The sequence below is a fragment of the Thalassophryne amazonica genome, chromosome 4, assembly GCF_902500255.1.
Source record: "Thalassophryne amazonica chromosome 4, fThaAma1.1, whole genome shotgun sequence".
Classification (NCBI taxonomy): Eukaryota; Metazoa; Chordata; class Actinopteri; order Batrachoidiformes; family Batrachoididae; genus Thalassophryne; species Thalassophryne amazonica.
Window position 1 is genome coordinate 34,193,874 of NC_047106.1, and position 27,521 is coordinate 34,221,394.

A 27,521-nucleotide genomic window follows, 5' to 3' on the forward strand; every position below is an offset into this window, starting at 1 on the left:
CACACCTGTGAGGTGGGATGGATTATCTCAGCAAAGGAGAAGTGCTCACTATCACAGATTTAGACTGGTTTGTGAACAATATTTGAGGGAAATGGTGATATTGTGTATGTGGAAAAAGTTTTAGATCTTTGAGTTCATCTCATACAAAATGGGAGCAAAACCAAAAGTGTTGCGTTTATATTTTTGTTGAGTGTATATATATATATATATATACTAAAAAACATACTATTACTTGTTGGCCACACAGTTTGTCAGTTTTGTTTTAAATGATACCTCAAAAATATGAATGCTTTACCTTTGTAAGCAAAATAATCAGCAGAAAAAAATCAATTCATTTGATTTTGTGTACTTTGTATTACTGTGTAGTCAACTCACATTCAGTAACTGGAGGTTTGTTTTTTTTTTATTTCTTTTTGTAACATTTCCATTGTTGGTTGTGCTGTCAAATTAGATAATGTACTTGAGCAACCAATGTTGAAGAAGGGGCCTTTTCCACTAATATGGAATGAGTTTCCTATTGGCTCATGAAGCTCAAATATTTTTAAGAATTTCCAACAAAAGCAAGTTAGTTCGGCATTCAAAAGACTGCTTCTTATTTGGAACATGAGCAGAAGTTGGAACTGTCAAAGCGTCATGAAAGGACTTGTGATATTCCAACAAACAATTCCAAACTACTGCTGCCTTTTTTGTCCATCACTGAAGACAGCATCCTCTTGTTGCTTTTACTGTAGTTTCCTCTATATTTGTGCCCATTAAAGCTTGCTTTTAAGTATTTCCTTATTTGAAACAAGGATTCAAGTGCAAAGCCCCCTTGAGGTATTTTGTGACTGAATAACCAAACCCGACCTCAGGTTATACAGTAGTGTTCAGAATAATAGTAGTGCTACAAGTATGTGACTAAAAAGATTAATCCAGGTTTTGAGTATATTTCTTACTGTTACATGGAAACAAGGTACCAGTAGATTCAGTAGATTCTCACAAATCCAACAAGACCAAGCATTCATGATATGCACACTCTTAAGGCTATGAAATCGGGCTAATGAAATTGGTAATAAAAAAAAAAAGTAGAAAAGGGGGTGTTCACAGTAATAGTAGCATCTGCTGTTGACGCTACAAACTCAAAACTATTATGTTCAAACTGCTTTTTTTTAGCAATCCTGTGAATAACTAGTATTTAGTTGTATAACCAGTTTTTCAGGATTTCTTCACATCTGCGAGGCATTCATTTTGATGGTTTGGAAACAAGATTTTGCTCATTTACTAGTGTGCTTGGGGTCATTGTCTTGTTGAAACACCCATTTTAAGGGCATGTCCTCTTCAGCATAAGGCAACATGACCTCTTCAAGTATTGTGACATATCCAAACTGATCCATGATACCTGGTATGCGATATATAGGCCCAACACCATAGTAGGAGAAACATGCCCATATCATGATGCTTGCACCACCATGCTTCACTGTCTTCACTGTGAACTGTGGCTTGAATTCAGAGTTTGGGGGTTGTCTCACAAGCTGTCTGTGGCCCTTGGACCCAAAAAGAACAATTTTACTCTCATCAGTCCACAAACTATTCCTCCATTTCTCTTTAGGCCAGTTGATGTGCTCTTTGGCAAATTGTAACCTCTTCTGCACATGTCTTTTATTTAACAGAGGGACTTTGCAGGGGATTCTTGCAAATAAATTAGCTTCACACAGGCGTCTTCTAACTGTCACAACACTTACAGGTAACTCCAGACAGTCTTTGATCATCCTGGAGCTGATCAGTGGGTGAGCCTTTGCCATTCTGGTTATTCTTCTATTCATTTTGATGGTTGTTTTCAATTTTCTTCCACGCGTCTCTGTTTTTTTTTTTTTTTGTCTATTTTAAAGCAATGGAGATCATTGTAGATGAACAGCCTATAATTTTTGGCACCTGCGTATACGTTTTCCCCTCTCCAATCAACTTTTTAATCAAATTACGCTGTTCTTCTGAGCAATGTCTTGAACGTCCCAATTTCCTCAGGCTTTCAAAGAGAAAAGCATGTTCAACAGGTGCTGGCTTCATCCTTAAATAGGGGATACCTGATTCACACCTGTTTTTTCCACAAAACTGATGAACTCACTGACTGAATGCCACACTACTATTATTGTAAACACCCTCTTTTCTACGTTTTTACTAATAGCCCAATTTCATAGCCTTAAGAGAGTGCATAGCATGAATGCTTGTTCTTGTTGGATTTGTGAGAATCTACTGAATCTACTGGTATCTTGTTTCCCATGTAACAATAAGAAATATACTCAAAACTTGGATTAATCTTTTTAGTCACATAGCACTACTATTATTCTGAACACTACTGTACACACTGTTCATGTTAAGAATGTTTTCTGAGCTGAGGGATTAATTTTCTGTGAAATAAATCTTACATGGGTAAAGAAACCCATTTTGAGAATGCTGAGATAATGAGCACACCTTAAAGCAGGCACAATTGTAGCCATGTTAGCAAATATTAGAAACGTGAGTAAAACCACACCACAGATCAAACGACACTTGAGGCCACCTTGCTAAAATTAAAAATCAGACCACAATGCATGAACATGGTCTACATGCGACTATAAGTGTACACACATGGCATGCATGCAAATGCATCTTTAACCCTTTGCATACAGCTTAGAACATAGTTCGCATATGCATCAGTCGGAGAACATAAGTGTGTAATTTGCACACATGGATTATAACAAACGGCTGTGTGCGTGTGCAGCCAGGGTTCTAATGTGACCCCTGAGCCAAAGTTGTTTTTGTTGGTAGCACATTTGATGTTGCGTCAACACAACCAACTCCAGATCCTATTTAGCATGAAAGAAAAAAAAAAAAATCCATCAACACAACAAGGACAAAAGACAATAACTTTCAAATTAAATGCCTAAAAAGCCTCATACGGTAGTAACATGTTTGCTTGTAAAAAATATATTCTCAATAAATCTGTTATTGTTTATTTCTCTCAGATGGTAAAAGATGAAAATACAAAAAAAAAAAAAAAATGAACATGAACAGCCAGGAAGTGCAATGAATTTATTTTTTTTTTTTTAACTTTAGTGTTCTTAACAGGATTTTTACCTCTTTCAAGAAGGCAGTTTTATCAGAGTATGTTGATTTGTTAGCAGGATTACCCAAAACAATTGAATCAGCTCTAACAAAATTGCTTGCAAAGGTAGGGCTTGGTCTTCAACTCAAACCATTGCATTTCTGAACAGAACAAGATAAAAATGCAACTGTAAGATTTATTTATTGTAGAATACACATGCAGGCACACCATAACTATAACCTTTACGACGTGCTACTTCATCAAGCATTTTAATGTGATGTGGTCCCTGGACAGAAGTGTTTGGGAGAATAAAGGTCCAGGTTTTCAGAATCCGAGTACTTCTTGCCTGACTATATTGTTATGAGACATTGATGCTAACCAGCAATCTAAAGCAATGACTAGCTTTCTTTAGTAAGGTCTCTTGAGAGGATCACTGGGTATTGCTGGAGTGACTTTGTGCCAAACACACGGCTACTTAATGCTGCGTTTACACATAACGACGACAAGTCACGAATGCCACGAAGTATACATTCTTGGCTGCTGATCACAAATGTGATGATTCGGGCAGAGGCGTCAGGTCTCCTCAGGAACTGCTGCAACATGTTACCATGCGTTGCGATTAATGGCACGTTTTGTTGGCGAATTATCAGGAACTATTACACACGGTCAAGAATAATGTTCCACACTTGTTGCACGCTGTTCCGCGCAATTGCACAGAATAGCACATCGTTACGTTCTGTCACGTTGTGAATGAAGTGAATTGTCTCCCCCCCACACACACACATCCATATTCATCCTACCGTCAGCTACTGAGCATTTCAGATCGCTCCAGTTTGCTCCTCAAAATCCACAGCAGAAGAACTTTGTGACTGCATGTTTAGTTGGGCTCTGTGCCATGGAGTGGCGCAGAGAGAAGGAAGACATAGAGAGAGCCAGATGTGTGGCTCCACGCAGCTCTCGTCTCACTCATTTTCCCAAACATAAGGCACAGCAGCAGCAGGTGGAACACCTGCAGGAGCGCGCCGAGGAGCACTGAAACGAGACCTTTAGCCAACTTGGCGTCACAGTCCTTCTTCAGCATACAGCAGCAATGAAACTGCATGAGGTGCAGCAGGGTTTAATGTGCACATGTCAGAGAAGAACGCTGTCATGCTTTATTAAGGATCACCACTAATCATGATGGATCAACACGATCAGTTGCTACCTCCACAACATGAGGCAAAATGAGGGTGGTGCATGACATTCGTGGAAGATTTTTTTGACTGCCAAAAACATGCTCCACAAAAATCATGAATATAACGCACCAACGCACTATTAAGAAAAATATTCAGATGTGTTAAGTGACATTAAGAATGTCAGGAATGTGCCAAGAATGAAGCAAATATAAAATATAAATATGATATTCATAATGCGTTCTGTTCTATGTGTAAATGCAGCATAAAAGCCTTGTTCACATTACCACTCAAAATCAGTTTTTTAGCATATCTCATTGTATCTAGCTTGATTTTTTTTTAGCACTCTGGAAATCAAAAAGACCACATGAGATACAATTTTTCCAAAGCAGATTCAAACCACATACGGGAGGTGCTTTGAAATGCGATTCAAATCACATTTTTGCAATTTGACTGTTTCTATCTGACCGTCTCGGTCACTCAAGTAGGATTTCAAAGTGTCCCCTGCATCACTCGTAGTGTGTCAAGAACAACAATGATGTAGTTCGGGAGATATGAAAGTTGATCCAAGCCACCTTACCTGTGGAGTTGGAATAAGTGGAAAAAGTAAAAACACTTAAAAACAATGAAGCTTGGAGAAGAATAATAAACCAGACAGATGACAGAGGAGGAAATAAAGTGCCTGTTAGCTATCTGGCCTCAACATAACCATTACGGATACGCACAGTTCGCTGTCATCTATGTTTTTCCTGGGTGTAGCCGGTTACCACAGCAATCAATATGGATAAGACGATGTTACTGCAGACACACAGATCAGATCTGGTCACTTGCTATATATAATGTGGACAGTCAATTAGTGTGATCTGCTTTGAATCAGATTTGCAATAAATCTGACTTGAACAACCTTTTGGCCATGTGGTGAGTTTCTTGGCATGATCCAGCACACAGGTCCCTCTGTTGAGGACCTCAGCAGCTGGACAAGGCCAAGGTGGCACCCATGTTTCACTTGACTGTAGCCGATGGATTGTTACTTTTGAAAGGTGGGGGTGGACCGGTTGTCTGCCTGTGTGATCGCCATCCAGAACTCAGCACAGTTCGTGGTGATGTGCGTCACCAGTGAGCACTATCAGATCTGACTTGAGCGTCACGTATTTTCTTGTCACTAAAAGTTTTCAGGAAAAGCTTAGAGGATGGACGCATTAACGTCTTCTACCAATCTTGTGCAGTTTAAAAGCTTAAATCTTCTTTATCTACATGTTTTCCTTCAAAATGTGATTGTAACATTTAAAGGGTTCAAGGCCAATGAAAAGAAAGAGTCAGACAGAGAAAGTCAGACAAACAACCATGACCTACCAAATGTGGCTGAGATACTGATGATCTTTACTATCCTTAATGGTTACTTATACAGGACAAAAATCATTTTCCTTACCACACAGTAGCCTGTATATTCTGCTTTCTGTACATTAACAAGCTTGATTAAAATACACAAAAATGAACCACAATGGGAACTATTAAATGACCTAAGCTAAATCAGTCTTACTTTGGCAGGTTGCCAGAGAGGATCTTCCAGGCGTATTCTCGTAAGAATTTCTGGAAGATGGTTGTCAGGGCGATCATGGGCTCTCCAGTGCTCAGCTGGGAGCACTGCACCATGCATTTCTTATAATAGACAAAGAGGTCAGCACAGCTAGGCAGCACGGCTCCGCCCTCATCTGGGCCTGCCTTGGGGGGTCCCTGCACTCGGAAGTCGGCAACGAAGCGATCAATTAGTTCACCCCAAATTCCTGTGGATAGCAAAGCAAATACATGTAAGGAAAGGACAAAAGTGGCGGAGGGGGGGGGGGGGGGGGGGAGGTCAAGTCAGCCATATCAAAATCTTAAAAATAAATGAAAAAATTATGACAGGGCCGGTCCATAAACCAATAAGCAGATAGCCATTAAAAAAGCCAGATGGATACATAAGACAAACATAACTCATGCACAGTAAAACCTTGAGTACAGTAGTTAACAGATCCACACTTCACTGCTGCAGCCCAACCCGAATCTTGGAACTACAGCCAAAGACTAAACAAGGCAGCTACTGTTCTTCCCTGTCATGTCCCACTGAGGACAAGCTGATCTGGTCATGGTCTGTTTAAAGACTTTGGACTGAACTGAAATGAGGCTGTATCTCCAGAATAGGTCAACCCTGTGCTTTTGGACAGAAAAACAAGATTTCATGCTCTAGAGAAGCAGACTCAGTGACAAAGCAGGGGACCCACTTATGGTCACATAAAAAATGCTGGTAGTAGAAGAAAGAAGAGCTAAAAAGGCAAAGTTAAATAAAACAGAACAGATGTAGGGAAAGAAAGAAAAAATATTTAGACGAGGAGACTGACAGGAAGACAGGATGATATAAACAAAACACAAATACAAAAAATTAAAACAGACTGTACAAGTTTCCCTAAGACAAAAAGTGCAGAATGGGGAAAGAAAATAGGCAGATCTGCTGCAAAAGCAATTTTTCTTCTTTTTTTTGTGGCGATAGAAGCAAGTTTAGGAACACCAGCTACAATGGCAGGAGAGCCAGTGAAGAAGAGTGGGAACTAAGAGACCTACAATGAAGAACAATGAAAAAAAGACTCCAGTGCCACTTTCATTTTTAATCAACTGAGTGTACACACGGCATGTTGTTTCTTACTTGTCTTGGGATTCTATGTAGACATACAGATGAGGTTCAAAACACTTGGACAGAATGCCATGGAAAGGGTTGTCTGGAGCTTTGGGCTTCCTGGGCTAAAAGAGTGGAACAAAATTGACAAAAAACATTTAAACATTGTGCTTTTTTTAACCCCTCTGGTCTTCAATAACCAGGACTGCATTTTACTGAAAATAAGTTTCCTATGAAAACCCATAAGAAATGCCCTCTTCAACGTACTTGCACTGTACAGGTGCATCTCAAAAAATTAAAATATCGTGAAAAAGTTCATTTTAGTCAGTATTTCAGGAAGTGAAAGTTTTAAACATTCAAGACTCATTACATAAAAGCTAAAATGTTTCGAGCATTTTTTTATTTTAATTTTGATAACAGCCTGCAGCTTAAAAATAGAAGAAAAAAAAAAACCCAAAGCATCTCAAAATATTAGAATATTCAATGTCAAGTTTAACTCACTATTTATACAGCATAAATACCAAGAATCTATCAGTCGGGTTCAGTACACACAACCACAATCATCGGTAAAGGCACCTGGATACTAGCATGAATTTGATCCCTGCACTGCCTTGCAATTTGTCATGCAAATATGCCCCTCTTTGTCCCGCTTGACGCCACACTATATAAAATAATCATTACGTAGCCGATGATGCATTTGCTCTCATAACTTGGCTGATGAAACCATTCTCTCATCGCTCTCAGAATCACAGAGAAATTATCTACAGCTACAGGTTGTCTCGTGTGCATTGTGTAATAGAGAACACATTTGGAATCTTGTCTCAAAGGTAATTTTATATATATATATATATATATATATATATATACACACACACTTGACCCAGCTATCTTAGCTAATTATAGGCCAATCTCCAACCTTCCTTTTCTCTCAAAAATTCTTGAAAGGGTAGTTGTAAAATAGCTAACTGATCATCTGCAGAGGAATGGTCTATTTGAAGAGTTTCAGTCAGGTTTTAGAATTCATCATAGTACAGAAACAGCATTAGTGAAGGTTACAAATGATCTTCTTTTGGCCTCAGACAGTGGACTCATCTCTGTGCTTGTCCTGTTAGACTTCAGTGCTGCTTTTGATACTGTTGACCATAAAACTTTATTACAGAGATTAGAGCATGCCATAGGTATTAAAGGCACTGCACTGCAGTGGTTTGAATCATATTTATCTAATAGATTACAATTTGTTCATGTAAATGGGGAATCTTCTTCACAGACTAAGGTTAATTATGGAGTTCCACAAGGTTCTGTGCTAGGACCAATTTTATTCACTTTATACATGCTTCCCTTAGGCAGTATTATTAGACAGCATTGCTTAAATTTTCATTGTTACGCAGATGATACCCAGCTTTATCTATCCATGAAGCCAGAGGACACACACCAATTAGCTAAACTGCAGGATTGTCTTACAGACATAAAGACATGGATGACCTCTAATTTCCTGCTTTTAAACTCAGATAAAACTGAAGTTATTGTACTTGGCCCCACAAATCTTCTTTCCTCTAGGCTGGACTATTGTAATTCATTATTATCAGGTTGTCCTAAAAGTTCGCTGAAAAGCCTTCAGTTAATTCAAAATGCTGCAGCTAGAGTACTGATGGGGACTAGAAGGAGAGAGCATATTTCACCCATATTGGCCTCTCTTCATTGGCTTCCTGTTAATTCTAGAATAGAATTTAAAATTCTTCTTCTTACTTATAAGGTTTTGAATAATCAGGTCCCATCTTATCTTAGGGACCTCATAGTACCATATCACCACAATAGCGCGCTTCGCTCTCAGACTGCAGGCTTACTTGTAGTTCCTAGGGTTTTTAAGAGTAGAATGGGAGGCAGAGCCTTGAGCTTTCAGGCTCCTCTCCTGTGGAACCAGCTCCCAATTCGGGTCAGGGAGACAGACACCCTCTCTACTTTTAAGATTAGGCTTAAAACTTTCCTTTTTGCTAAAGCTTACAGTTAGGGCTGGATCAGGTGACCCTGAACCATCCCTTATTTATGCTGCTATAGACTTAGACTACTGGGGGGTTCCCATGATGCACTGAGTGTTTCTTTCTCTTTTTGCTCTGTATGCACCACTCATCATTAGTGACTGATCTCTGCTTCCCTCCACAGCGTGTCTTTTTCCTGGTTCTCTCTCTCAGCCCCAACCAGTCCCAGCAGAAGACTGCCCCTCCCTGAGCCTGGTTCTGCTGGAGATTTCTTCCTGTTAAAAGGGAGTTTTTCCTTCCCACTGTCGCCAAGTGCTTGCTCACAGGGGGTCGTTTTGACCATTGGGGTTTTTCCGTAATTATTGTATGGCTTTGCCTTACAATATAAAGTGCCTTGGGGCAACTGTTTGTTGTGATTTGGCGCTATATAAATAAAATTGATTTGATTTATATATATTATATATATACACACACACACACACACACACACACACACACACACACACACATACATACATACAGTTGTGCTCAAACGTTTACATACCCTGGCAGAATTTTTGCTTTTTTTGGCCATTTTTAAGAGAATATGAATGACAACACAAACTTTTTTTTCCACTCATGGTTAGTGGTTGGGTGAAGCCATTTATTGTCAACAACTGTGTTTCCTCTTTTTAAATCAAAATAACAAGAGAACTACCCAAATGACCCTGGATCAAAAGTTTACATAGAAGAGTGAGGAAAGCCACCAAGACACCCAGACAACTCAAAAGTTACAGGCTTACGGGGCTGTGATTGGAGAAATTATGCACACTGCAAGCTTTGCATTTTGTATCACCAGTTATCCATCTTCATGATGAAGTGGTATAGAGGAGGATTTTCTTAAAAAGAAGACCTGAAAGTTTAGCTACAAATTGCCAGAAGGTACATCTGAGATGCAAGCCTGGATTTGATCTGTTTTGGTGAAAGAAAATCCTTCTCTGCTCTACTCTACTATGAACCCAAGAGTAGTGATGCAAAATGCAAAGCTTGCACTGTGCATAATTTCTCCAATCACAGTGACATAAGCCCATAACTTCTCCTGGGTTGTCTGGGTGTCTTGGTGGCTTTCCTCACTCTTCTCCTTCTTGCACAGTCACTCAGTTTTTGAGAACTGTCTACTCCATGCAGATTTACCATAGAGTGCCATACTGTTTGTATTTCTTTGTAATTAATGTAAATAAAGTCCAAGACATATTCATTGGCAGCTTTACCATCAGAGAGCCTCATCCACAAACTACCACAAAAGGCTCCAAGCTGTCAGTGATGTTAAAGGGGCAATACACAGTATTAAGAACAGGGGTATGTAAACTTTGGATCAGGGTCATTTGGGTAGTTCTCTTGTCATTTTAATTTAAAAAGAGGAAACACAGTTGTCTGACAATAAATGGCTTCACCCAACCACAAACCATGAGTGAAAAAAAAAAAAAAGTTTTTGTGTTGTCATTCATATTCTCTTAAAAAAAAAAATACATATATACATATATATACATATATATATATATATATATATATATATATATATATATATATATATACACATACATACATATATATATATATATATATATATATATATATATATGTATGTATGTATGTATGTGTGTGTGTGTGTGTAGTAAAGTAAGTCCCTTCGGCTGCTCCCTTGTTTGCACTCGGGGTCGCCACAGCAAATCCAAGATGGATCTGCATGTTGAATTGGCAGAGAGTTTTATGCCGGATGCCCTTCCTGACGCAACTCCACATTACATGTAGAAATGTGGCAAAGGTGGGATCTGAACCCGGAACCTTCTGAACTGAAACCAAGTGCATTAACCACTTGGCCACCACCCCTGCACAGTGTTCACGACTAGTTTACGAAATTAATGTGTGCCAGAAATTTTGAACATTTTAAAATTTTCTTTGCGCACTGTTCACACACACTTTACAATTAGTTTACTCATTGGCATGCAAGATTGTGTGCCAGTGCAGGGATCAAACTCGTGCAAGTGTCAACGTGCCTTAGACACTCACTAACGCCCACCACAAGGAGGGTAAACCGCAGAAGGTCACTGCTGAATAGGCTGGCTGTTCATAGAGTGTTCAATCAAAGCATATCCAAGGAAAGTTGACCAGAAGGGAAATGTATGGTGGGAAAACATGCACAAGCAACAGGGATGACTGCAGGCTTGAGAACTTTGTCAAGAAAAGGCAATTCAAAGACTTGTGAGATCTTCTCAAGGAGTGGACTAAGGCTGGAGTCAGTGTATCAAGAGGCACCACCCACAGACGTGTCCAAGAAATGGGCTAAAAGTGTGACATTTCCACATTCAGTGATGATTTAAGGGTGCTATGTCATCTGTTGGTGTTGGCCCATTGTGTTTTATCCAGCCCAAAGTCAATGCAGCAGCCTACCAGGAGATTTTAAAGCATTTCATGCTCCTCCATCTGCTCACAACCATTATGGAGATGCTGATTTCCTTTTCCAGCAGGACGTGGTACCTGCCCACAGTGCCAAAAACTACTAGTAATTGGTTTTCTGACCATGGTACAACTAACCTGACCATAACCTCATACAGAATCTGTGGGGTATTGTCAAAAGGAAGATGAGACATGATGAGAAAGCAGACTGAAAAATACAGACAAGCTCAAGGCTGCTATCAAAGCAACCTGGGCTTCCATAACAGTGCCGCAGGCTGACAGCCTTCATGCAATGTTGCACTGATGGAGTAATTTGTGCAAAAGAAGACCCAACAAATGAACAGCCTTTTCAGAAGTTCAACATTTCAGTATTAAAAATTCTGTTTTATTATTGATCTTATAAAATATTCTAGTATTTTGAGACTGTTTTTTTCTATTTTGTGGAGCTTTAATGATCAAAATTTAAAAAAAAAAAAGTTTGAAAAATTTCAGTTTACCATATATATGACAACTCAAGAATAAATACAAAATTTTCACTTTCTGAAATAACTGACAAAAATTGTTGAACTTTTTCATGATATGCCAATTTTTGAGATGCACCTGTACGAATTGAAAATGCTCCATCCCCACTTATTGTACAATGTGAAGTAGGGACACCAATCAACGGACTGATGAGAACAAATGAACAACACTCCTTTTTTTAGTATAGTAGATAACAAAATATTTCAAGGGAATCTTTCAAATGGTGGTACAAATACCACATTTGGCAAAAACAAAACAAAAAAACGCCATTTTCCATGCTGGCTGTCATGACTGGTATGGAAATTCTTATTTTGGTGATGAATATGCAAAGATTTGTAATTTAATTACTTTATTTCATTTATATAGCGCCAAATCACAACACATTTGCCTCAAGGCGCTTCACACAAGGTCTAACCTTACCAATCCCTAGAGCAAGCACACAGGTAACAGTGGTAAGGAAAAACTCCCTCTGATTATTTACGGAAGAAATCCCAAGCAGACCAGACTCAAAATGGTAACCCTCTGCTTGGACCATGCTACCGACACAATTGACAAAACGAATACACAGGGAATTTTGGGAGTCCATAAATACACAGGACGGGAGGCTTGCAGAAGCAGACACCACTCCAAACTCTGGAATGGAGCTGCACCTCAGAGAAAAAAACAGAATCAGGCATCAGAAAGACAACAAATACAGCATAATATGTCAGCATTAAGCAACAAGAAAAACAGAAGAAATACTAAGGTGATCACGGGCCACTAGCCCTAAGCTTCACTAAAAGCCCAGACTTTAGATAAAGTTGAGGCCATGACCAGCTCTCTTTACTAATAAATTAATTTAAAAGAGTAAAAAGCAAAGTAACATACTATGCCAGTATGCTAGCCATACGAAAGGGAAAATAAGTGCATCTCAAGTCTGGACTTGAAAGGCTCTACAGAATCTGACTGTTTTAATGACACAGGGAGATCATTCCACAAAGCAGGTGCACAAAGCAGAATGCAGAGCCCAGGCTGGTACACAGGGTTTAAGTAAGTCAGCTAAGTTGGGAGGTGCTAGTCCGTGAACAATTTTATAGGTTAGTAGCAGAACCTTAAAATCTGATATCATTGGGGCAGGAAGCCAGTGAAGAGATGGCAAAATGGGTGTAATGTGGTCAAACTTTCTGTTTCCTGTCAAAGGTCTGTCAACAGCATTTTGAACCAATTGGAGACCCCTACTGCTGGACTGCAGTAAACCAGAAAATAGAACATTGCAGTAGTCCAATCTAGAAGAAACAAATGCATGAATCAGGGTCTCAGCATCCGCCATAGATAGGATGGGATGAATCTTTATATTTTACAGGTGGAAGATAGCACGAAGGACAACGTACAATCAAAAGTTATCCCAAGGTTCCTCAGTTTGTCAGTGTGATGTATGACACACGAGCCTCGGCTAAGCCTTAGCTGGTCAAATTGATGCCGATGTCTCACTGGACCAAGAACCATCATTTCAACTTATCAGAGTTTAAAAGTCGGAAATTGCTGGACATCCAGCTTTTTACTGGTGCAAGGCAATCTTCTAAGGATTTTATGTGGATGAGATTACCAGCAGTTATCAGCATGTATAACTGAGTATCATCAGCATAGCAATGAAAGGTAATCCCAAAATGCCACAATATGTGCCCAAGGGGTGTTATATAAAAGGAGAATAGCAGGGGGCCTAAGGCGGACCCCTGTGGAACCCCAAAAATGTCAATATTTGTGACAGCAATACCACGTGTGGGAACCAAATCCAGGGTATTTCAATTAATGTGCATCAAATCCCGAATGCATTGCTGGAATCCTAATACATCCATAATTTCCATAAATGATTTATAGAGGGGATCAGAAGGCTTATTTATATAAATGTTGAAGTCACCAATAATCAGAATGTTATCTGCACTAGTTGACAAGTTAGAGATGAACTTGCCAAATTCAGAGTATGGGCCAGGAGGCCTATATACAGTGACAAGATAATATGGCTGATTTTATTCTTCTGACCTTGGCAATACATAGCATTGTAGGCAGAGCGGAGACTCAGATGTTCAAATGAAATATATTTGAGACCCCAAACAGCTAATAGACTAAAAGTAGATTTATAAATAAGAGCAATAACCCCCGCCTTGCTTCGCATCACGAGGGACGTGACTAAATGTGTACCCTGATGGGGTCTCAGGCCTCATTTAAGGGGAGGACAGCTGTAGGTTTAAGCCAGGTTTCACATAACCCAATCATATCTAAGTGATGATCCATAAAGAGATCATTAAACAACAATGATTTGTCTAAAACAAATGAGCCTACCATCCAATCATAAATTTTTAACTATGTGGAATACAAATTTAAAACTCCACATTCCATTCTTCAACTCCAGCAGCATTACTTCAGCACAGCAAGTGTGCCACCTACAAATATGTGAACCTCAAGGTTGGGTAGGATTACTTTGAAAGAATACATGTGGATTACATGTATGTATGTATGTACATACATTTGGATTACTTGTAATCTGATTACTTTGGATTACATTTCAAAGTAATCCTACCCAACCCTGGTGAACCTGGGTTTGATTCCCTGTCATGTTACCCGTTTGTGTTCTTAGACAAGACACTTCATCTTCAACACTGTAGTCCAACCAGTTGTAAATGGGTATCAGCGTTGGCTGGGAATGTCACCTATGATAGACCGGCATCTCATTCATCGCAAGCTGGAGACTCATTTGCTTCATGCCATGATATATGAAGATAAAAACCAGCCCAGACAGAATCAGGGCCTGAACAGGACCTAATTATTTGTAGTCAAAAACCAACTTTTGGACAGCAAAATAATCCAAACTGGTCCATGTGGACAGATTCTGTGCACTTCACTATGCCAGAATGGCGGCCAATTTCCATCTTGAAAATTCAAGTGGCCCGTGTGCTTTTTCAAAAGAGTAATGTCTAAGGAGCCCATATTAAAAATAAAATAAAATAAAAATTGGTGGTTGTACTACAATTAGAAGGATTATTTCAGTTATCTGCTACACTACTTAAGAGTATGATTTGCCATTCATTAAAATAACCTTAAAAGTCAGGGAGCCTAAACAGACCATTCGATAAGAGGCAACAAGTTGCGTACAATTTGTTTCTGCTGCACAAAAGGTCAGACAGGGTCTTAACTTACCTTAGCCAGATCATCAGCCTTCTCTGTTCCCACATCTTCACTTGGCTCATCCTCCAGGAAAGGGTTAGTGGGGTCTAGTGGGCTCTCTGGTCTCTTGTGCTGAACAATACAGACATCTGCATTTTTTCTACTGTTCAATTATGAGAGCATGATAAGAGGTTCAGATTCCATTAAGACATATTATGCTAATATTTTAACAGACAGAGCCAACTCTGGAATCACAAAAGGAAATAGGCTTTAAAATAATGTCTCGGTTTCATTATTTTCTTCCCTTCATGTTAATGTAGGGAAACTTTGCTGAAACTCCATTTATAAAATTCCACTCAACCCAATTCCTGATTATATTACAGAACCCATGTGTGCTCAGTGTAAACTGATCAGAAGACAAACAGCTCTTTCCAGCTGAACACAGCACAAACTTGGCCTAGTTGTACACCAACAAAGCCAACCATGCTTGTATTGTGTTCATTCTTGGTTCAAATCCACGTCAGTACAACCTGAATGAAAAGGGTTCTTTAGCTTCTCACATCAAGATCCTGATTACTTTGTGCATCTTACAGTACCTTGGTTTTATTGGTGATATTTGACCTCTCAGGGCTCCATTCTGTGTAATCGTCTAGATCTCAACATTTCACACTGAAACCATACTGATGCCTGGGTGTGCCAAACCACGAGGTGGTGGTGAACCTACACCAGAATAATTTGAATTCTCAGCTCTCAGCTATCTGACTTCAGAAAACACACTTGCTGGGGAGGGGTGGTACTACAGTGTACTTTGAATTCATGTAATTCTTTTTTCAAAGATTGATCAGAAAGACTATGCCAGATCAGTAAAGTCAGGTTTAGGAGCATGTGCTGGTGCCATAAATCACTGCATCCACCACACTAAGCAGCCACTCTGGGTCCTGAATGACAATCATAGAGGAACCAACTGGTTCATCCCTGCCTCCCAAATGTTGCTGTCTATCTGCCAAAGCAAGGTGATATGTGGGCATCCCCTGGACGTTTTCCAGTTGTTGGAGTCGTCAGCTGTGCACTGAATAAATGCCAGAGAAGCACAACACATGGGCAAAACATTGGAGCCAACATTCCCTCACAAAGCAAAAATGTAGTACGACTTATCAGTCTCTGTAAGTAACCACTCATTCGACACAGAGTCATTCCAGTGGTCCCCAACGATACTCAAGAATTACGTAGTATCAAAGACATCTAGTCATCACCTTAGGTCACTGGTTAAAGTCTAAAACCTCATCACTGTACAATAAGTCAGGAAGCGCCAGGACCCGAAAGACTTGAAGCTTCATGCTCCCGCAAAGGTATCAGCATCGCAAACACCTCTGATCAGTAACCTCATGACTTCGTAAGCTCTCCCCAGACATGTTTCAATCTCAAAGACTGCAGACCCAGAGACAAGAATATCACTGCTGAGATAAGCAAATCTTTCTATAAGTTCAGCACTTTCATCACATACAGATACAGTTCTGAAAGCTGAGTGCTGGATGTTTGGTTCTTCGTCTTGATCCATGACAATCACAAAGTCAGACACTCCAACTCCTCACTCAGTTTGTCAAGTGCCACATCCAAGGATTCCACAAACGGAGCATTGTCCACAAAGTCAAGGTCAGTGAACCCTTCCTCTCCGACAATGCAACCAAGTTTAAAATATTACCACTTTACATGTTCTTCTGAAACTGGGGAGCGGTGGGGATCAAGCGTAAGTTCTGGCCACAACCATCGACATGAAAGCTAGGGCATTCTCCAATTGAATGACATGACAAGATCAGGGTTGAAGGTGTCTCTTTGCATCTCTACTGAATGTAAGCCTGTCTCATTAATTGGTACCATAAAGTGTGTGTGTTTCTTACTCCAGGGGCGTCAGTCAAAGTGGATCCTGTAAAACGTTTGGCCAGCAGACCCTCAAAGTTCGTCGTCCTCTGAATGGCAAACAGAAGCAACTTCACCTCAATCTCCTTTGCACGTGTCCGCATTACTTTGGCTAGCTCCGTCCTAAATATGACACAAACAAGTAAACCATGAAAAGACGACATAGCCAGACCAGCATACATATCAGTAATGTCTACTCTTATATTCCAAAATGTTCCGGAGTACCTTCAACATATTACTGTTGTATTAAATCTATTGACCCACCTCACAACACGTGTTGTGTCTCCACCCTGGCAGGCTTTCTGTTGACAAATCTACGACTGTCAGATGCCCTTTCACTGATAGTTTGAGGCAGTAACACGCAAACAGTATCCATGCCTTTCATTTCTCATATAACTGATGACAGAAGACTGAAGAGTGTGGTCACTGCTCATGTAGGCCACCCACATCTAGTGCACTGAAAACTGCCACAAATCAGTGAACGCAATCACGACAGACATGCCATATCAAAGTGATTCCACAGTTGTTGCAAGTTCTTATTTTTAAACCATTTTATGCTGTATAACACTATGTAACAATTTTTGTTCCTGGCTTCTAAGTGTTATATTTCAACTGCTTATGTCTAAAGTCTATGGAAAAATGACTACATTCAGCACAAACTTTGATTTTTTTTTTTTTTTTTTACGTTCTAGAAAGTTCTAAAAGTTTCTTGGAATTTCTAGATAATTCTGGAAACTTCTAGAAAATTCTGGACAGTTCTAGCAGTTAAAGAATATTCCACAAGACTACTCAGTAGTAGTGAAGGCGAATCAAGAATATTCTTGTAAAGAGACAAATTTCAAAATATCATTGTCCTGATCACAGAAGCAAAGTTTCTGTGGAATAACAGCTATTTTCTATTTAAGGCATAACAGGTTAGGAAAACACACTGTGTACCCAGGAACAAAAACAAAAATAAAAATGTTACATAGTGTAATTTAGAAAATTTCTTGTTTCACTGATTAATATCACTTTGAGCAGGTGGAATCAGTTAATAAGTGAACTCACCTGGTGGAGTCAGTGGCTGCAAAGAACCTGCACCTTCTTGGCCCTTTCTGGAACAACTTGCCCACCCTTGTTCTAGACCATCACCCCACTCCACTAAATAATTATATTCTGATGTCAGGGGAAATATTTTACTGGCAAATTGGAAATATAACAGCATCACAAAGGCTGCTAACATTACAAAACGATGAGCTGGTAGCTTCTCTTTTCTAAAAACAGACCTACACATCAGGAAACTTTGGCAGATGCTATAGTCATCCATTGTCTGCATTTGATTTCTTTTACTTGATCAAAGCCCAACAACAAAACAGTGAACTAGAAAAGAGGACTGATGTCAGTTTCAGCAGAGTGGTGTAGTATGAAGTCAGCATTTTATTTGTGTGAGTTAGCTCGACCAACCATAAAGTCACAATCCAAGGGAACCTTTTATAACCTTTGATCATTTCATTCTTCTTCAAAAATGGAATGGTCATGTCCCACGTACTGCAGTCAGGATGAACAGTTCTAATTATTATGCAGAGCTATGAAGAATATTAAGACATTATTACAGCTAAAGGCAACCCTGTTACTGCAATTAAATTGTGAGAGGAAAACTGGCAACAAAATTTGCTGATCATGTAAATTTGTGAGCTCCCACATATATTTGAACACTCAATGCCACCCACATTCACAGCCATTAAAGATTTAACCTAATGCAGCAGATCTGAAAATTATACTTTAAGAAATGCATTTCAGGCTGGATGGACCCAATAATGAAGGACAAGTGGAAATCACTCTAGCTTTTGGCCAAATCAAAGTGAAATTAATTAGATAGATCTAATGTGGTGAACTTTATTTTTTTATTACTTTTTCGTTTTGAAAAACAGCTTCATACATTTCAACAAAAACCATCCCACAAGTAGTCCGAACCTACTGCACCAGTACCAATTTGTAACATGACATTAAAACACACACACACACACACACACACACACACACACACACACACACACACACACACACACACACACACGCACACGCGAAAGTGTGATAAGACACTCATCAGTTCTCCAACCAGTGTTGCAGTATTTGTTAATTTTATTAAATTTTTTATAAATAGCTGAGGTTGAATGAAGAATTGCAAATAAGCATTAATACAGAGCACTTTAAAAAAAATGTACAGACTGAATACTTTCAGAATGCATGCAAACGAGCAGGGTTCATATATAAAGGGTGGGCCAATAAAATATTACCACTTTTTGATCGTACACAAGTTTCTGAAATGAGAACTTATTCGAAAATTTTATTTACACACTTGTAACAGAAGCATCAAATTAACATTTGATTAACATTAACATGCAGTCACAAAGTTCTTCTGCTGTGGATTAATCTGGATTTTGAGGAGCAAACTGGAGCAATCTGAATTGCTCAGCAGCTGACGGTAGGATGAATGTGGGTGTGTGGAGACAATTTGCCTCATTCACAACGTGATAGAATGTAACAATGCGCTATTCTTCGCAATAGCGTGGAACAGTGCGCAACATTATTCTTGACCGTGTGCAATGGTTCCTGATAATTCTCCAGCAACACGTGCCATTAATCATAACACGTGGTAAGAGGTTGCAGCAGTTCCTGAGGACACCTGATGCCTCAAAACATCACATTCGTGATTGCGGCCAAGAATTCGTGACTTGTTGTTATGTGTAAATGTAGCATTAGCTAGCCTGTTTTGCCATCACTGTCTAGATTTCACACGAAAATGCAAGCATGGTTAGTGAACTATAGATGTTACTAATCTCAATTCTAATAGCTATTATGAACAATACAATAAAGCTGGATGGAAGAGTAACATGAGTCCACGTTGTTGGCTGCACAAACCTCGCTGGTTATGCTGTACAGGGATGCGCACATATTTGTGCAATTTGCATACCATATTTTCTGGAGTGTAATGGCACATTAACACTTGCACACATGTAACTCCCATACTGCCGCACAATTCGCTGTGCCAATGCGATTTGCTGGATGATGCACCATGTGTCACTGAACACGGCATGATATAATTCTTTTGTAGCGGATTAATCATTTGCTCTCAGAACATGGCTGATGAAACCACCTCTAATTGCTCCTGGAATCACAGAGGAATTTTCTACAGCTACAGCTTTTCTTGTGTGCTTCATGATGTGGAGAACGCATTTGGAATCATCTCAAAGGTAATTACTTATAAGAAGGAATGAAAATGCAACAGTTTTACTAAGCCATTACAATATAAATATAAGTATCTAAAATGATTTTTATTATAGGTTTAACATCTTGTCAGTGTGGGGATCAAACTCATGCAAGTGTCAAGGTACCTTAAATTGTACCTTTTTCTGTATTATCATTTCATTAATATGAGATTTCTGTGCATTGTTGCAGGATACTTAACAAACAAGTGATTTTTTTTGGAATACAAGTTACATCGGAGTATAAGTCACAGGACCTCCCAAACTACAAAAACAACAAAAAACAAACAAACCATGATTATACTCCAGAAAATAAGGTGTTTGATTTTTCTCATGTAATCTGACCCACAACCTTATAGGGTACATAAAGATGTAATCACAGCACCTCAGTTAGGTGTGTATCTCTGTACACAAAAGCAGTAATCCTAACATGTGTTACACACATAAAATGAATTGGTGGAAGTGGTGGGTTAAAGGTTACAGAAGCGGACCTGTGACATAAATGTGACACAGAAGTGCGATCAGGGTGGGTGTGGAAAACAGAGTGTACTCTCAGTGCAACTATTCCTGCATAATTAAAATGGAAAAAAGAAAATCGTATCTACACTCAGATGTTGGATATAATAAAGTTTCCACTTAAAGTGAATGATTAGGTTTTAAAGTATTACATGAAAATTCAGTAAGGTATATCTTATATATTATATTTCAATTCTAAGGTGGAACTATGCCAGTATACAAAGGTATATCTAAATATCTAAAAAGGAAGAGTAAAATAGGAGAGTAGAAAAGAGTAGAGCCACTTCAGTGCCTGGTCTTGAGAACCAGGGATGGTAGGTTGAAAAGCTTTTTTATCCCATGGGAACTCTCCCTACTCACCCAAGCAGCTCAAGAAAAAGGTATATATAGTATAATTAATAATAAGACATAAGTGTTGTGTGGGCTGCAGAAGAGAAGGTACTGCTGGCCCACCACCACAAGATGGCGCCCTGCTTGAAGTGCGGGCTTCAAGTAGGAGAGGGTGTCGGAGCAACCGGGAGTGACAGCTGTCACTTATCATCAGTACCAGCTGTCACTCATCCACTAATCATCACCATCACCATAAAGGCCGGACTGCAACTCCACCTCCCCGCCGAGAAATCAGCTACCCTAAAGGTAATTTCTCTCCTGAAGTTAAACTGAACAAGAGTCTGATCTCATTTACAGCCGTTTTCCTGTGACGTGTCCTTATCTGCTGTATTGGCGTTTGGTGTGGACTGCGACGGCTTCGCCTCACACCCCAACCAGATAAGTGGTTTCACAGGAGCTGTACGAGTGTGTTATTGGAGGTGGAGGTTCTCCCTCCTTACGGAACACAGACTGAAGAATTACTGAGTGTGCAAACTCACACTCACCTACACTGTTTCTGTTCTCTCTGCCAGCAGTACCAGGTCTGACAGCTGGAGACGGTGGCCACCTGGGGATCCAGGACTTGGCGGCTCCAGTGTTCTTCAGATCCGTTGGTGGTGGGAGCCGGCTCGTTTTCTGGACGGACGTCTCCTATCCTCGAGCCCGCCCACACGTCACTCAACGTATAATTGAATGTTTTTCCAAACCTGTTTTGTCTGTATTCCGTTGTGCATGTCATAACATTAAATTGTTACTGTTTTGGCTTATCCATTGCCCGTTCATTTACGCCCCCTGTTGTGGGTCCGTGTTCCTACACTTTCACAACAATAAGAAGGATAAGACATCACAGGAGAAGATTGTAGTATAGGTAATTAGTATGTAGACGAGTAGTAAAATCAAATATAGTTAGGCTAAGCTATAGAAGCAAAAGCTATGAGTGTGTGAGTGTACTGGTATCTATCTAAAGTAACTCTGTTAGCCTACTATAGGAAAATAAAAAGTATAATCATTATGCTATCAAATGATTGTGCACGTTTTAAAATGATCAGCAGCTAAAAAAAAATAAATAAATAAATCTGCAATATCAGTCAATTTAGTTTTTGACTTAAAGTTGGATTGCGATGTTGTATGTGTTTACCTAGTAATGTGGCAAAACTCCACAGCAATGCGTTCTGTCATGCACCACTCTTCAGGAAACATTCGTCCATATTTCTCCTCGTAGTCCACCAGTTGCCGCTTGATCCAGGCATATCGTCGATCAATCTTGTCCAGCCATGCAACCTGAATAACAGAATGGGGCAACACCGAGGGCCAATGAGAGGTATAAACAACAATTAACAATTTCCCCGGTGGTGTTGTGACAGACAGAATGTCGTCACTAGTCTCAGGCCAAGAATAACTGGCTGACTCCTCTTAGTTTAGTACAGAATGTGCTTGTGATATTTGTTTTTGTGGTAACTGCTAAATATCCTTAGCCATATTTTCCACAGAAGTGAAGTTGTAACATTTAAGTGAAAACAATCAGACTCAATAAAATGGACACAATCTTTATTGTCATTATGCACTGACGAGCGCAGTTTCCAAACTCCCAAACTTTCACTTTACAGTTCAGACTCTTTTCCAACAGGTAACTAGAAGGTATTCTTGAGTGTATTTGGTAGCCTATATCCCAGCTACAATTCATCTGGACAAAACCCAAAATCTGACCCACTCACATCTTGGTTTTCCTGGAAGAGTACGAGGTACTCCAAGAGGTGCTGCCTGATGAACTTTTTGATGATCTCCTGTTTGATACGGGGATCCAGAACATTGGCTACCAGACACGCATCTCTCAGCACATTACTGGGACCACCTGGTCTCTGTGTGAATGGATCGTGACAAGCAACACTTTCATATTATTTTCATAGGGGAAGGGGGAGAGGCAAACAGGAGCCTCCAAAAACAAAATGATTGGATTTGCTTATTCAAACTGAATGAACCTGAAAAACCAGATTTCTGTGCAACACATTTACCTTGGAGCCCTGGGAAGGAAAGGACTCTTCAAAATCTGCTAAGATCTGAGTCCCCAACTCACTCTGAGCTGCTTTTACTCTAACAGGGTGTAGAAAAAAAGAATACATATGCAGTTCACAGTCAGCCAAACATCACAATGAAATAACAGTATTTTTCATGTGAAAGTCACCTTTGTGTGTATACACACACACACACACACACAGCAGCAGCCTGCTTGTCTGTGGTCTGCTTTTGTATACAGACATTACTTTTAATTGCAGAGAGTAATTGTAATCGACATAAATTACTCCACGAGGCCGTTTAAACGATAAGGTTGAGGTATTTTCTTTGTATAGCTAAAACTAACTAAAGCATTTTTTTTTTATTTCACTAACAAAAATTCTTATTCCATACTATGTGTGTTCAAATCCACCAGAACCTGCGTGCCACATCTGTGCCTGTTCTGGAGTTCTCGGAACTGACTATAAATGCCAGGGGCCGATCCAGGGGGGGTGGGGGGTTACACACCAGACCACGAATCAGCAACGTGTAGTAAAAGTGTTCACTTTTTTAGCCACAGACATTTCAAATACTCTCTGTTACTTGTCATCACACTCAAGACTACAATAACAGTTCAAATGAATAAAAACCAGGTTACAAAGTTTATTTTCTCTGTGGTGTACTTTGTGATAATGTATACACCAAAATGCAGAAAACGGCACCTAAAAATTCCCTTACTCATTCATAAACCCCCCCCCCCTTTTTTTTTTTTACTAAATCCTGGATCTGCCACCAAGTATGTACACGTATCTGTTTAGCGCCTGATGACATACAAAAGAATATACACAAGGCTCACTATGTAAAGGCACAATACACAATACTGACTCAGCGGTACTACGGGTAGAACAATCAGGGAAGGGCTGTTTAGTTGAGGTGCATCTGTGCAGACGCCCCAAACTGGTTTAATCCGTATAGTGTATGAACTCTCATAATACTACTTGTTTTAGTTTGTTTGTCTGAGTTTTGTGTGAGCAAAAAGAAGATCAGTCATGTTAAGTTATCACAGCAGCACAAGTGTAATTTTCAAATATTTAAAAAACCTCCCAATAAATTAGAAACCCTCACATGGCAGTGGTGCAACTAACTGTTATTTTTATTTGGAAATGTCAAACACTTGGCAGCTAATTTTCAGTTGTGTGGCATATCAGAGTACACAAGTACTGTGTGCTTGTGTGTGTGTATATATACACATTTGTTTGCAAGGATGTTGAAGTAAAGCAACTCTTTTACATAATGAGGTCAGAAAGACTATCAGAGTCTGTGTGATCCTGGGAAAGCCTGTGGGGGTGAAGACATCCAGTACAGGTTGGCCAAGGACAGCACTGAAAGCCATGAATCTATTCCAGAACAAACAGGAGAGGGTGAAGAGAGATCACAAGCACATGCCATCGGAGCTGGCAGCCTTTCCCTCTAAGCAATGATTTCCAGCCCAGTCAAATCCACACCTGTCTGACCGACGAGCAGACTACTAACTGTACTTTAGTGTGTGCCACACAGTCAAGCTATAATGTTTCTCGTAAATGTGGCTTCCAATTTTTATTCATGATGGTAGACTTTTAATGGGTCAAAGGTTTACATACACTGCGGAGACACCTTTTCAAACAGCACAAAAGCTTCTGGAATAATTAAGAAATGGATATAATTACTTTTAAAAGCTTTTCAGTGCTTAACGGGTATAATTACGAGTTAATTGCAGCACCTTTGGCTCTATTTAAGGACCTACTCGTACAACTAGTGCATTCTTGCATTTAAGAGCAAGCAAGCAAGGAAGAGAATGGTCTTCATCTATCAGGTTCCTCCTTAGAAGCTATTATGAAATGATTAAAGGCACCGCAAGCTACAGTATAATCGATTACATAAGAAGCTCATAGAGTTTACATCAGGAAGGAACAACGTGTAAACTGACGCACAGAATTAAACTTTTGTCTCAAAGATCCAGCAGAACTGTAGGGTCATAACCAAGGAGCTGAAGATGATGAAGGCACTATGTAGTCATGTGACATCACACACACCTTTTAAGTGTAGGTGACATGATATGAGATGTTTTTGTTGAGTGTTTAAGACAAAGTAAAAAACAGTTTGAAATTAATGCTTTACCAGTGTGTGGTTACTGAAGGGAGAAATATTCAGATTTTGAACTGCACGCCACTAAAAACCAGGAACATCCTGGTGAGTCACGACATTGGAGACGGAGGAAGTGATCACAGCGGGAGAACCATTATCTTAACGGCCCCATTTGTTTGCTTACTGATCTGACCTATTTCTGTGTTGTGCTTCATTTCTAGAGTTATGCCAGCTGGAAGTTTTTATTAAAATGCTATTGCAAGTGGAGTCTGTTGGTTTCAGTTTCCTAAGGATCACACGCATCGGAATGAGTGAATTGTGGACCAGCAACACTTTTTTTCCACACTGTTTGAACACTGCAGCTTAAACAATGATGCAGAAAATTTATGGATTTTTACAGGCTACTGACAGCCCATTTCCACCAAGTGGTTTGGGTCGGTGTTGCACGTTTTTTTATACGTGTCAGAATGGACCCTTTTGATTGGCAGGTGGAACACATATTGATGAGCACACACGCACTGTGTCTGCAGCGTCTCCACTCAACACGGAGGCAAAACTGAGTATTTTCACATGATTTTTTTGTGGATCATGGGATAATTTCATCACGTCCAGCAGATCAGGTGCTGCGAGTCTTTCAACTTGCAATGCAAAATGGCCTGCGGTGGAGGAAGCGGACGCTCTGTTCACAACAAAGACTCGAACCATCACACAATTAATGGATTACTCCGATGCCGTAACCTGGCACCAAACTGCCGGTGGGACTTTTCATCAGCCAGGACAAAATTAATTATTTTCAGATGTTTTCCAAAATCACAGTTTATGTGGATACATTAATGTTTTCATCAGTTTGTGAAGATGATCTCACTGAAACAGACAGGTAAGACCTTATCATTTGCTCCTTGTGAGAATGGTTTTAATATTTAATAATAGCATGTTACGCTACTAACGTACAGTAACTGTATTCAAGAAGGAAACAAGATTTATTTTGAAAGTAGCTGATATTTTGAGTCTCTCGAAAGTGCAACATGTCATTTGAAATGTATGTACCTGTTTCTGAGAAAAAACAAAAAACATGAACAAAAAATCCATACTCATCGCATTTTTCTGATGTCAAGGATAGTAAAACGAATTTTAAAAAAATAATCAGTCGATTATGACCACAGAGCTGGGGAAAAAAAACAGTTTATCATCTCCGCATTGTTTATTTATTTTATAGTCACAATTCAGTGTTCAGAACTCTGCTAATATCGTCACTGTTATCAGACTGAAGGTCTTCCTCCAAGGTTTCTTCTCCCTTATTGTGGTCTAAATAAGGCTGCGACCCCCACAGCAGCTTCAAAATCACCTTCAGACTGCACTTAAAAAAAAAAAAAAAACAAAAAAAAAACAGCTTGACCTCCACCATGTTTAAAATTGATTTGGGCTTGAATCAGCAGGTCCCGTTCTCCAGATGACATAGCAAAAATATGGCCGCGGCTGAGGGCTGAAATAGAGCACAGGCTTCAGACAGCTGTTGTTCATCCTTCACCCGCACCAGTTTTCATTGACTTTTATTGTTCAGGATTTTTAAAATATCAACATTTCATCATTTTTAGTGATTATTTGTGCACTTTTTTTTGGTGTCACCGACACTTTAAGAGAGCACTGAAATGCCATATTATAAAAGGCTGACCGACCAAGTATGTTTAGAGCTGATTACCAGGACAAAGGCTACCTCCTTGGTCAACAGCCTTTCAGATCATGGTGACTGAGTCCTCTCTTCAAATACGATGAAGTCACAAATGCCTCCAACTCCATCAATTCTTTAGTTATGATTATGAGGTTGTGGGGGACCTTTAGAAGCAAAATTTGTTAATTCCCAGGTGCTGAATTCATCCTCCTTCCTCAATGATGTAAACTCTGTCTGGTCCCAAGCTTGTTCGAATTTTTGTGCAGATTGTACAGATTCTTCTGTCTTATGGAAAATTTAATCTGGATCTTTGGATTTTGAATTTCCCCCTCTTGCTATTCATTCAATACAGCAAAAATTCCCTTGGTAGACTCCTAAATACCTAAACGTGTCCTATGTCCTTAACAAGAAGCACTCGGAGAGCGCAAACCTCCGCCAAGGCCATAGGGTCACTGACGTCACATGGAATACCTTTTGGCAAAGAGACTTATTCCACGTCGTTTCACGCATCTACCATCATGTTTCAGATTCAGTGGTTAACCCTCTGGGGTCCGAGGGCATTTTTTGGACAGTTCACCAGCCTGGCATAAATGTTTTATTATTGCTGTTAACAGCTCTCCCTGCATCCCACAATCAAGTTTTATGTATCTTTTTTCAGGACAACCTGTACTTTCAAAATATATATGCTATAGTTGTGTTTTATAAGTGTAATAAAGGTTTACAATCAGAAA

The 27,521-nt window shown here is 39.6% G+C and overlaps 1 protein-coding gene across 1 annotated transcript in view; it reads right to left on the minus strand.

The window, feature by feature from the left end:
- vps53 (VPS53 subunit of GARP complex) overlaps positions 1 to 27,521 on the minus strand; it is an 82,620-nt gene that overhangs the window by 17,775 nt on the left and 37,324 nt on the right. The window contains 8 exon segments of the mRNA XM_034169378.1: positions 5,774 to 6,009; positions 6,011 to 6,017; positions 6,914 to 7,008; positions 14,992 to 15,090; positions 16,857 to 16,998; positions 22,144 to 22,286; positions 22,721 to 22,864; positions 23,018 to 23,096. Of these exon segments, the coding sequence (XP_034025269.1) occupies positions 5,774 to 6,009; positions 6,011 to 6,017; positions 6,914 to 7,008; positions 14,992 to 15,090; positions 16,857 to 16,998; positions 22,144 to 22,286; positions 22,721 to 22,864; positions 23,018 to 23,096 (945 nt within the window).